Here is a 12,251-nt window from a genome sequence, read left to right on the forward strand (position 1 = left end):
GCATTATCTTTATCCAGCGACCTATTGGCATAGTGTGGGAGTAGAGAAGCCTTCAAAAATTCACTATCTCTGCAAGCAAGCAACAGCATACAATCCTCCCCTTTATACTCAAAACTGCTGTGGTCAGGCCGATAGTTCTCTGCACGCACTGCGGAATGTCAGATAAGCATGTGCTACCAACTTGTAAACACTCATCTGCATGGAAAACTAACAGAAAAGCTTCCACATATTGCCTGGCGTCCCAATGCTGGCACAAGTTGCTTTTCAGCCGTACAGCACAATTTTATTCTTTTCAATAAAACATCTTTATTTTGTACATTATATATCTATATATAGAGAGAGATGAAAACACCTCTCTGATTTTTAAAGAATCCACAAATAGTGAATATGAAAAGCATGGCACTGAGAACACTCACACAACAGAAGGCAAGGAAAAGACAACCAGAAAGAGCACCTTTGAATGTTTGTCTGCAATGGGGTTAACTCTGCCGGAACTGTAAATTGCAGGGAAAGCACCTATTCCTCCCACAGGACAAGTATGTAGTGGCAATGGGTTACAGCAAACCCTCTAGAGGAGTGCATTAGGCAGCCAATTTTCTTTGACTTTTCTAAAACAAGCGATCCAAAAATGCCTCTTGTAGAACCGATCCAAGTGATTAAAGGGCAATTGAGAGAGAAACCAATTTAATCAGCAAATAACTATGATGCTTTGGGCCATGTTTGCTACTACTTTATAGTTAACTGTCCATTGTGCTATTAAAAGGATGATTAGGAGAAAGATAAATGATTGTGGATTATACTTAAAAAGCATCAACTTGGAAGCTGGCTGTATGGTTGCGCAGCTACAAGTTAAATCTCAAAGAGTACTTGCATTGAATAAACAGCTGTTGGATTGAGGTGAACTAACAAGGGTGTGTGTTTTATAGTGAATAAAAATGGATCGTTGTTTTCACTGGCCATGTTGGCTGTAGCAGCTGAACACTCAGTGCAGCAGTGGCTAGGATGGAGATAGGCAAAAACAAGAAATGTATTGCTGACTTTTAAAATATAAATTCCTACCAAAATGTTAAAAATATCCCACAATGTTTGACCATCTTGCTCTATTGCAAACTCTAGGCATTCACTATAGCTTTAAGTGGACCGATTTAAATCTTAGGTATCATATGGTTTTCTGTGGTGCATACCAGCAATATAGACAAACTGCTGCAGTAGGCAGCGTTGATAATTGTAGTAATAGTAATTGTAGCAACACTTCAAATCTTCCTGGGATAACCAAGCAGTGCTTACTGCTTTGGCTTTGAGAAAGTAAGGCATGTTTCCCAAGGAACGAGTTGGATTGGGGTGCTATAGAACTCCTAACGAAAGCCAGATGGTACCGCTCTTTCAGTCAAGATGGTGAACGGCAGCAGCTCAGAAAACCACCAGCAAAGTACTGAGAAGTGTCATAGCTGGGGGGCGGGGCAGTTCTGCTCTAGGAAGCCACATTATATATAGGGTAGCTGCTCAACTCTGCCCAGGAATAAGTTGTCTTAAGATGTTTGTGATTGTACCTGCTGCATGAGATGAGGACAGTGGTTTCCATCAGGTCAGGGTTATTTTAGGGAAATATCCCTCTTCTCCCACACCCCCAACCCCACATTTTCTCTAGAAGCAGAAACAAAAACCCCACAATGAAATTAGCTGTTAAAAATCAGCACACAACGGTAGTAGGGAGGGGGAGACCCAATAAGCCATTAGATTAAAATGAAACCAACAAACAGTTTAAAATTAATCAGAAATATCCTGAGCTGTACTGTGGGCAATGCAAACTTTTCAGCTGAAGCTTCTTCATCTGTCACAGGCAGCCTGTAAAAATCAGGCAGCAGGACAATGGAGACCGAGTGCTGTGGGCAATGGATGTCCACTATTGCTGTCTCAGGAAGCAGAATCCCTAAGCTGCAGTCCAACACACTAATGGCTTTGCCCTCTACCCGGCAGTAACTTACCAACAAAAGTCAACAGAACCAGGAGTTGCCGGTCCAGGCAAAGATGCAGCCGCTCTCATCTATTCCGGGGGAGGGACATGAAAGCAGCAGGTGATGAATAAACAACATGCTTAAGTCACTCCAGGAGGGGCACTCAATCCAAGCAGCAGTTCTAGCTTCCGCAGGAGCAGAAGGGGTTTGTCCATGTAAATTGACTGGCCAGCAGCAGCTCTGGACAGTGGGGAGAGACTTGCTTCCCTTCCCCTATTGCTAACATCAGGAAACCCCACTGATTTTGTGAGTCAGAAAGTGACCAGGTCAGAACTTAAGCCCTGATCCAGTCCATTCTCTTCGATGGTGATGGCTTGGATATAAGTGACATGTCCAATACCTTTGGTAACTCCTTCACGGAACAGCAATTTGGCTCCTATCTTCAAATATTCAGGATGTTTAATGAATCTGAAACATACCATAGCCTTTTCTCCTGTACGCAGCTTATCCTGAAGGAGGGAAATAATAGGAGTTACAAGGTCAGTCGCCTAGCTACTCGGCTCAGGGATTCTAGGAAATGAGGGGGATGTTTAAGGCCACTGAGCAATTCAGTCCCAATATGCTTTGCGTGTTTATGAAACTCCTAGTGGATTTAACTATGCAGGTTCTCTTCTGAAATGGTGAGGGCACTGCAGAAGGGAGTCCTAATGTCATGGTTACAATAACTGATGCAGGATGAAGATGTGAAAGCAATGGAATGATTCCCTGAATAGACCTACCTTCCCGTGGATCTTCTCCACAATTGCTGTTTGTCGTACATTGCCAACATGCACCGTTACTTGAAATCCCTTCCGGAAAGTTGTGGCATGGAAGAGCAGAACAATTTCAGCTTCAAACACTGAGCAAATGGTGGGATTCATCTCTGGGCTGACCATCACCATACCCTAAGTGACAGCAAGACAGCTGAACCAATACTATTGACAATGGTGCTCCTCTATTCCACAATACATGCACACTAGGTGGACTGCTACTGTCCTTCATGAAGTGCCCAGTTTTCCATTTGCAGGAAGCTGGCCTCTCCACAGAAAGCCAAAAAATGTAAGGGTAAGATAAGAAGTGTGTACATGATGAAGACAGACTAACAGTGGGCGAGGATGTGTGGGGAGTGTTTAATTGCCCCCTTCTGCTCAATGGCTTTGACTCCATTTTCTTCATTGTAGCTTTTTGTGGAAGCAAACCACCCAAAGCCATGGAGTCAACTAATCCCAACCCCTGATCCCGAATCAAAATGACTTAAGTGAGTATATTGCCTGCAGCATTTTAGGGTGTCTTCTCAAGCAGAACCACAGTCCCTCACAATATCATCCCTTCACAACACATGGTTCCCAAGAGGGTAGGGGGAAGCTTTTTAAAACCACAGCTCCCAGGAGACAGACTCACTTTGCGCAGCAGCGAGCGGTCAAAGTGCCCAAGAGCCAGCGTGGCAGCTTGCCCAGCCCGAAGCACACGGCACGCCGAACGATTTCGCTGCATACTGCACACTTTCAGCTGGAGGAACTTGCCATCATCGGTTGGACCAACCACCAAGTTATCTCCCTCTCTACATATCCCACTGAGAAGGGCACAAAAATCAGGAGTATGTATTTAGCTCTCATAGAAAGGGAAAGCTTTTGCTTTCTACCTTCTTAAAACATACCCTGGGGCAGCTTCTTTACAGTCTTTCCCATCTCAACTACCCTCTATATCCCACAGGGAATGAATCCCTTTGTATGTATTCTCGTTTCTCTTTCACAGTCACTTCTGTCCTTGAAGTGAAATTGTATCCCCTTGATTATTGAGACAAGGCATTCGGCTTCCACCTGCACAGTATTCCCAAGCCTACAATGAGGAAATAAATGCTAAACTACACTACCAGTCCTCCCCTGGGAGACAGAAGCTCTTCTGCATCCCCTCTCTATCAATACTGACCCCAAGGCACCATGCAAATAGCAACACCCACCTTGACAGAGTTCCTCCAACAACAGTGCCCACCTCTGGTACTGTATAGATTTCATCCACCTGCAGCAAGACAAAATCAGGAGCTTGAGACCTGCTATATGGCTAGGCCTGCCACCCCCCCCTAATGAATGTCAATACAGTTCTGTCTACAGTACCTCAGGACCCATTCCTGAGCACTTTCTTCCTTCACTATTTCTCCTGTCTCAAGCATCCCAGAGTACCAGCCCTCAGTGAATACTCCTCATTCTGCAGGCGTTTCCTAGGTTTGTCTACAAATGAAATAACCTAGACGCAGCCTTTCTCAACCTGTGGATCCCCAGATGTTGTTGAAGTACAACTCCCATTACCCCTAGCTAGCAAGGCCAGAACTCGGGGATGATGGAAGTTGTAGTCCAATAACATCTGGGGACCCACAGGTTGAGAACCACAACTAAATGATACCAGGGACCTAAATCAAATCCCCTTCTTTGAATAAAAGCCAACCATAAAAAGGAGCCAGCCACAATCTCACTGGGCAACCATCCTTCCATCTCCAAGATGTCCTTGCCCTCGACACAAGAAGGTACTTACTGTTTGAGACTCCCAATAACATCGAGAGAGCCTTGTGTACCTGGAACTCGGTGAGTTGCTGCATAAGCTCTTCCTGTTCTTTGCTGTTTGTCAGAGGAGGAAGGATGTTGAGGAAAACTTTCAGGTGATCCAGGTTATCTCCAGAAACACTGGACAAGGTGAAGATAGGAGTGATGCTGCCAACACACATGAAAAGAAATAAGATGGTGAGCTGCAATTCTGTGTACGATTGCTATTGAACACAACGGGAAGTTGACTTTTACAAGTAAATAGGCACAGGGAACAAGTCCCTATGATTGGCTCCCAGAGAAGTTTGAGAGGAGACATCTAGGATTACACGAACTTGCTGCTGTGCCCATAAATAGGTCTGATCTTAGCTCTGTACTGCAGTCCCAGTCCCACTTGCCTTTATAATTTTACCTATTTAAATACTGCCTTGTAACAGGAGTCCTTGGGAAGGCTTACATTAACAATTCACATTTAAATAAAATACAACGAAAACATAAAAAGTTCATTCAAAACAGAGAGAACCTGGCTTGTTTCTCCTTCTCATGGAAATGTACTACCGGCTGCAACAGTTCAGGATGCAATCATATCAGAGGCATAAGTTATCTAGTCCCATAATGCAGCACTAGAACTACTAATGCCTGTACCACCTAGTTAAGCCAGTGGGGTAAGGACTTCATCCATACAGGTTTTTAAAAGTAGAACATGAGAGCAATCCCATTAGTTACACTGCAATATTCCACAGACCTGGAGGTACTCGCACCTTTCTCCTTAAATCCACTCTTCCTCTAGCGAGTTCGTTGCAATTGCACCACCCATGTCACCAAGTGACCTTCCCTCCCATGCCGAGAAGGGCAAGTGATTCTTACTTGGGAGACTGTGCAAATTGCTGTGCCGCAGTGACGGCATCGTCATCCGATGTTACTAGCAAGGGGAGCTTGTTACAGCCAGGCTGCTTCAGGATCCTCTCTAGCTGCTTCACTGTCCGCTCCACAGTGGCTTTTGAGCACAAGTCCACTTTGCTAATGACAATGAAGAAGGGGACCTTGAGAGCCATAGCCAAGCCGAGATGTTCTCGTGTTGTGCCTGCTGCAAGAGATAGGAAGGCAGGGAGGAAACAAGTTGAGAAGACAGGACCCCAGAGCAGTTTACATTCTGCTTGAAATGGGCATATGTATTACTGTGCTACAAGGAGTGAGGTGTTGATTTTTATTGACTGCACATCATCTCTGAACGAGATGCGCCATGCCTAGGTTACAAAATATGATTAAATCATAGCAGGAAACATGCAGCTTACCAATTCCTGTATTAGCGCTCACCACCAGCATTGCAAAATCGGGGCAGTAACTTGTGAGCCCAAAGATAGTGGTTTTAAGGTACTTGTGATGGCCAGCCAAGTCAATGAAAGTGATCATCTTAGAGGAGCTCTCACAGATCTCTTCAGCTGTCCGTGAATCACTGTAGTTGACCACCTAGACAGCGGAAGACACTGCTGTTGAGCGTTCAAAAGCCAAGGCAAGAAGCCATATTTTGAATCAAAGGAGCAAGACAGCAGCGCAGCAGCAGAAACATACCTCTCCTTTGCTGTTAAAGCCAAGAATTTCAAAGCTGATGCTGGATGTCCTCCCAGACTGGATCTCGTGCAAGTGCCGAAAGAGGTTGAGACGAGCTCTACCTCGCCCGTTATCTAGCTCTCCTTGAGTCAAGACACCCAACAGAGTTGACTTGCCTGAATCCACATTCCCAAGCACAGCCACTCGCAGATCTAGGAACTTAAGGGGAAAATGAAGAGCTGTACAAGCATATTTTGAAACAACTAACCTATAGAAGAGTTTTTGAAGTGCAAGGTGTGATTCAGACCTTCACTGCCTTGCAGAGTAAAACACTAAGGGATCCAAAATCACTAGGACAATTTGTATAATTGCCTGTGACGTGTGGCAGCTCTCCAAAGCACTAACCAATGGAGCATCCTTTGAAATACCTTCATGGGACACAAAGTTCCAGTTGCAACTTTCTAAACAACAAACTGCTTGTATCAGAACGCTTTTGAATCGAGTGGGTTACCTGCTGATTATCTGGGACCTTTCGGACAAGGACCTCTGTTATTTTCCTGGGAATATCACTGTCATAATCCACTTCTCTTTCCCGTAGCACCGTGATGTCAGCTCCTACTCTGCACATTATAAAACAGAAAGCCGTTGGGTGTTAATACATCAACTGCAACAACTTCCTCAATAGGTGATGGAACAGGACTATCTTCCTGTGTCTTTTAGAAAGGCCTCATGTGGACACAGCCTACAAATTCAGGGAAAATGTTGCCTGCTTCCCCATTTGGCGAGCCCTCATCGATCTCTGACCATTAAGTAATATCTTGCTTGCCAATTTTGTGGGGGTAAGGACATTCACATGTGACATTTCAGCATAGATATTAGCCCAGTTTTCCAAATTTAATAACTAAGGATTCTGGGGAAATGTACGCCACCACATATCACAAACCATTTACTAGCCAGACCACACAGCTGGTCATTTGAAATCACTAGACATGACAACACAGACATATAAAGTTCTCACCATAGAGGAGTAAAGTGGGTTAAAACAATGTGTGCAAATATAGCAAACTATGTAGTTCTCATTAAATAAATCTAATAGGAATACTGACTGTATTAACACTGATTAGTGATAAACCAGTCAGATTTGGCTTCTTTTCAGACAGAATCAGGCACCTGCTGTGCAAGGAAACTACATAGGATTTTTTTTTTAAAGGAACACTCTCTTCTTACAAGTGTGACTTGCCAGTAGGTGCACTTAAAGGATTATGGTAATGTGAGGAAAAACCCTTAGGGCAAAGGACTTGGTGCACGGAATGCATTTTCCTAGGCTGGAAATATTCTGTGGGATAGCAAAACCAGAATGCCAGCTCATTTGTGGAAATAATGAAACACAATTTGCTTGCTCTGGCCCAGAAGTAGGACAGATGCACATACTTCTCAGCCATCCGCCGCAGTGTTTTGAGAGAGGCACGCATCTCCTCTTCTGACAGTCCTACCAGCAGTCCGTTGTCCTCTACACCAATCTGGTACACTGCCTCACCACGGCCTTCTTGTAGTCGCCACTTCATCTGCGTTACTAGGTGTTCAAAGCGGTACTGGGAAGGATTAACTAGTTTCAGCTGCCCAAAGAAAGGAGTGATTACAGTCAACAAGCAAGGAGATCTGATATGGGCAAGCAATTTGCTTTTTTTTAAAGGAAAAAAAATAGAGTTCTTCACTAGAGTTTGACCATTTTTATACAAGTCATGAATTGGGTTGAACAGTTTATCATTTGTTCTGAGTGACTGTCAAGTTCAGATGCAGCAGTTAAATTCCAGGCAGCTCAGTAAGAGAAAAAACAATTCACTGGGTAACAAATCTGAAAAATTATCCAAGATAGCAAAAAGATCTCGATTAATTATTACAGGTTGTCTACTATTTAACATTAGTTTTTGAAGAGAGGTTCCCAGATTCAGTAAAATTAAATAAGAGATATCCAATACAACCCCAAACATTTCATTTGCTTTGTGTCTTCCAAATAGCATTGTTTTGTTTGCAGCAATATACTCTAATTGCTAGGTACTAGTATGACTCGTAACATAATTTGACACATGGCTCTTAAGAACTTGGTATCAAGAGCCCATCCCACAAGTAACTCACCTTGTATTCTATGTTCCCATCTTCTGCCTAATTAAAAGAAGAAAACATCACAGGTTAGTGAATTCTGCACTGCTCATCATTTTACATACAACTCTTGACATCTCATTTGTCAGCTCGAGGAAGCCAGCACATAGCAGTGCCTGATTTAGAAAGAATCAATTATATCAAGAGTTGCTAAATGCTATAGTTCTGGGCTCCATATCTATAAAAAGGACCAAACTGTAATGACATGGCTCCCATAGTGCACTTTTAGAACTATGCCTGCCTGGGTCATCACTGTTCTGCAAACAAAACAACAAGGAGATTTACGAATGCCACAAGAGCTGACTGTGAGTTTTAGTAGTATATTTCCAGCTGCTATAATAGCTCAGATCATGGAGAAGGCTTCAGAAATCATTCTCTTAAGAAAAAGTAAATCTCAGGTCAGTATTTCAGACAGACCCAGTCTCCTACTCTGCTTGCATGAATCACTTAAAATCCTTCACTGGGCCTCTGTCTCCAAGATACCTCCTGACATCTGTGTGCTGTCTGCCAGTTTTTGAATCTGTGGATAGACATTATTTTTTGAAGAGGAGTAAGAACTCACAAATTCAGCTTCTACAACTAACGGGAACAACTTATGTTGACCAACAATATCAAAAATTCTGAATATGTAAAACAAGTTCAACTGACTACCATCTAGCTCCATAGTAAGCCTGGAAACTGGAATAGACATGAGGAGAAAAACACCTTGCTTCATTAATCAATAACGAAGACATACACCTGCAAGCACTGTCTGTTTCTTAAAGATTTCTTCCTCCTCCTTTCACCCTCCCAAGATACTCTCCTGCACTACCTCATACTGCTCTGGCAAATAGCATAGTTCTCTAACAAATGTGCCTTATGCTGGTCTCTTCCTTCAAGCACACAGAGCTTGGAATGACTAATGTGACAGGCAGCTGAAGGAGAAGAAACTACGGTAGTAACCAGCTTGTAGTACAAAAAACATCCCAATGCCATGGCAGATCCACAGGAAGATCGCCACTTCTGATATTCCCCAAGTACTCAGAAAATACTTCTCCAGAAGACACCCCATTTGAGCTAAGTGTTAATAACTAGTACTAAAAATTACTCAAGTGGGGTGAGGGAGACCAGACTATCTCTAATTTGTAGATATGTGACATTGAATTGTACCCTGCTAATCTTAGTTCAGAGATAGTGGTGTGAGTGCAGAAGGAAAGTGTAATAAACAAGACTAACAGCAGCACGAAATCTGATCCACTCAAATTTCATTTCTTCCTGAAATAATCTTGTTTTTCTGGAAGTAAATATCACACTCCCTCTATGAGCAGATTCAGAGTTCTTTCCATGCAGCCTGCTGCTATTTTCTAGCTAAAAAATGTTGGTGGCAAGGGAAACACATAGTAAACAACATCATGGAATAAACCACCTACATACTGGAAATGAGGCAGGTATAATGCTGAGTTTTTCTCCTAATATGCCCACTCAATCTTCTAGCTTTTATTTTATTCATGTAGCATCATCCCCACCAGCTTAGTTTAGAGTGCCTAGGAAATCACTGCCTTAGAAACACAACATATCAATGTATTTTAGGCAGCAATAAGTTGTTTAACTTTTATCTACTGAAGCTGCTGTAGAAGTGATGCAGAAAAAGTGACAAGCTTAGGCATGCCCCAAAATAGTCCACTCAAGTCAACTGAGGGCAGGGAGGAAGTACAGTACCACTAAAGTCTCAGGGGGGATGAAATGACTAATTCTGCACTCTGGGGGAAAGGAAGGCTCACCTTCCTAAAACAAAGGACCAAGTTTTTATTATTAATAATATTGTTGCACATCTTATATGGTTTGCTTCACATTGATTCCAACTGCTATCAACGCTTGATGAGACACAGAAACAGAATAGTAAGAGATCAACCTTCACTAGTATGAAAGAACTGAAGAGGCATATGTGTGTATGCATATATGAGTTTTGAGTGAAAATGAGCCAGGATAACAGAATGAGTTTGAGACTGTAATACAGCTTTATTAAGCCTTGAGTCTGTAGACTAGGCATCCCCAACCTGCAGCCTTCCAGATGTTTTGACCTACAACTCCCATGACCCCTAGCTAACAGGACCAGTGGTCAGGGATGATGGGAATTGTAGTCCAAAACGTTTGGAGGGCCGAAGGTTGGGGATGCCTGCTCTAGAGTATCTGCATCAAGGTCCAGCCCACGTTCAAGCTAATCTGCCACTGCCAGGTGACACACAGTAGGGACTAGTTCTCACAGAAGTAGTAAACCTATGTCTAGGTTGTACAGTTTCAGGTGGGGGCTCACTTAACAGTGCTTCTCTATATCACAACCCAAAAAAAGACCACCTACACATAGAAATCTAGATGTTAGTGAAAACACTAGGTTAAAAATAAATCCCTGACATTATGTTTTCTATGTACAGGCAACTGTTAACAGACAGCAGTAGGATCGAAGAACATGCAATTATGTGAGCCCCTAACTACAGACTGAAGCATGCCATTGAAATTCAAAGAAACCTATATTATACTCAGTCAGACCATTGTTCCATCTAACTGAATACTGAACACTCTGTCTGGCAGTAGTTCTGATGGGCTTTGGTCCAAGGTTTTTCATATAACAAATTACCTGACCTTTTTAATTGGAGAATTAAATTGGAGAGAAGATCTCAATGAGAGCTAGACAGAGCTTTCCATAGGGACAACCAGGGCTTTTTTCAGTCAGAACTCACCAGAACTTAGTTCCGGCACCTCTCAGGTGGGCGCCATTGCCATTATAAAAGAACAAGGGAGGCATTTGTGGTGAGTTCCAGCACCTCTTTATCTAGAAAATAGCACTGGGAACAACATACTAAAGAGCTTCCCATCCACAATCCAAGTAGATATGGACTAAATATATTTGCCCATTAATGTCATTTGGAACTACTAATGAACTTAAGCTTCAGTCTAAGAGAGCCCTAGCCCTTCCAAATTGGACTGCCTGGCTTCGTTTCAAGCTAACAGCTGTATGAACCAATAAAAGCACAACTTTAGTGACTCAGAATCGCCACAAGTGGAAGAGATGAAAAGAAACACTGCTAGAAGTTGACAAAAATGGTATCTATTTCCCTTTTGACACTCAGGAAACCTACAGCTTTGGAGCTCAAGTCATTCACCGTCAGAGAGAGGTCAAGAGAAACTTCAAAGTGTGGCTGTCATCTATTAGGCAAAAGGAGTGGGGGGGGGGGGAGAGAAGGAAAGAGAGAGAAAGAGAGACTCTACTATAAAACCACACATTTCAGTCCAAGGAACTGAAGTGAAATGTGCATACATTGCGGAACACAACAACCAGGCTACGAGTGTGAAGCCGATGGCAGTACTACCAGCTGTCCAAAATATCGAATGGCCCTATTCGGTAGGGCTATGCAGTCTTGGTAGGATGGTCTTCTACCCCTTTCCCCTAAAACACAGCCCAGCCTTGTACGTTTCCAGACGGAGGCTCAGCATCTCCCTCTCTCCCCACACATCCCGATTTGCCACAGGGGGCTTGCCACCTCCTTCCCCAAAGTCGGGGGGACCACAAAGGCAGAAGCGGGAGGAAAACCCCGAGAGAAGCCCATCGGATGCAAGACGAGAGGAGGATCCTGCAAAGACAGCCGACAACCGAAGCCCCGCCTCACTCACCTCTGGGGGCAGGTAGGGCGGGTTGTTGGCCTTGCCCCCCCGGTGTCTCCCGTTCTTCTTCCTCCCCCTGGAAGACCCTCCGCCGCTACCGGAGCCGCTGCCCGCGCGGCCTCGCAGAGCACCGCCGTTCCCGCCCCCCATAGGCCGGCAGCAGCCCCCAAATAGCTCCGACACCCCCGAGTCCATCCTGGGCCGGCCTGACACCCGGCCCCGCTCCAGCCCTTCCCCCGGCCACGGATGCTGCTGCCGCCTCCCAACCCCGGACTTGGCTTATGACGGCTCTCTAAACTCCGGCTCCTGACGTGAGAAAGAACCGCAAGGCACCACGGGAAACAGGGCGGTAGAGCCGCTGGACTACAAC

General features: G+C 44.1%; 1 protein-coding gene across 1 annotated transcript; it reads right to left on the reverse strand.

Moving 5' to 3' along the window:
- Window positions 1-281: 281 nt before the first annotated feature.
- GTPBP2 (GTP binding protein 2) lies at window positions 282-12,219 on the reverse strand. The gene is made up of 12 exons (XM_083732472.1): window positions 11,891-12,219; window positions 8,219-8,245; window positions 7,514-7,698; window positions 6,594-6,702; window positions 6,104-6,301; window positions 5,827-6,001; window positions 5,399-5,618; window positions 4,564-4,699; window positions 3,955-4,013; window positions 3,396-3,567; window positions 2,735-2,899; window positions 282-2,464 (listed from the first exon to the last, which is right to left on the reverse strand). The coding sequence occupies exons 1-12, from the start codon at window positions 12,074-12,076 to the stop codon at window positions 2,267-2,269; spliced, it is 1,830 nt and encodes a 609-aa protein (XP_083588598.1). The 5' UTR covers window positions 12,077-12,219; the 3' UTR covers window positions 282-2,266.
- Window positions 12,220-12,251: the final 32 nt, after the last annotated feature.

This window comes from Podarcis gaigeae, assembly GCF_964106915.1.
Source record: "Podarcis gaigeae genome assembly, chromosome: 3".
Taxonomy (NCBI): Eukaryota; Metazoa; Chordata; class Lepidosauria; order Squamata; family Lacertidae; genus Podarcis; species Podarcis gaigeae.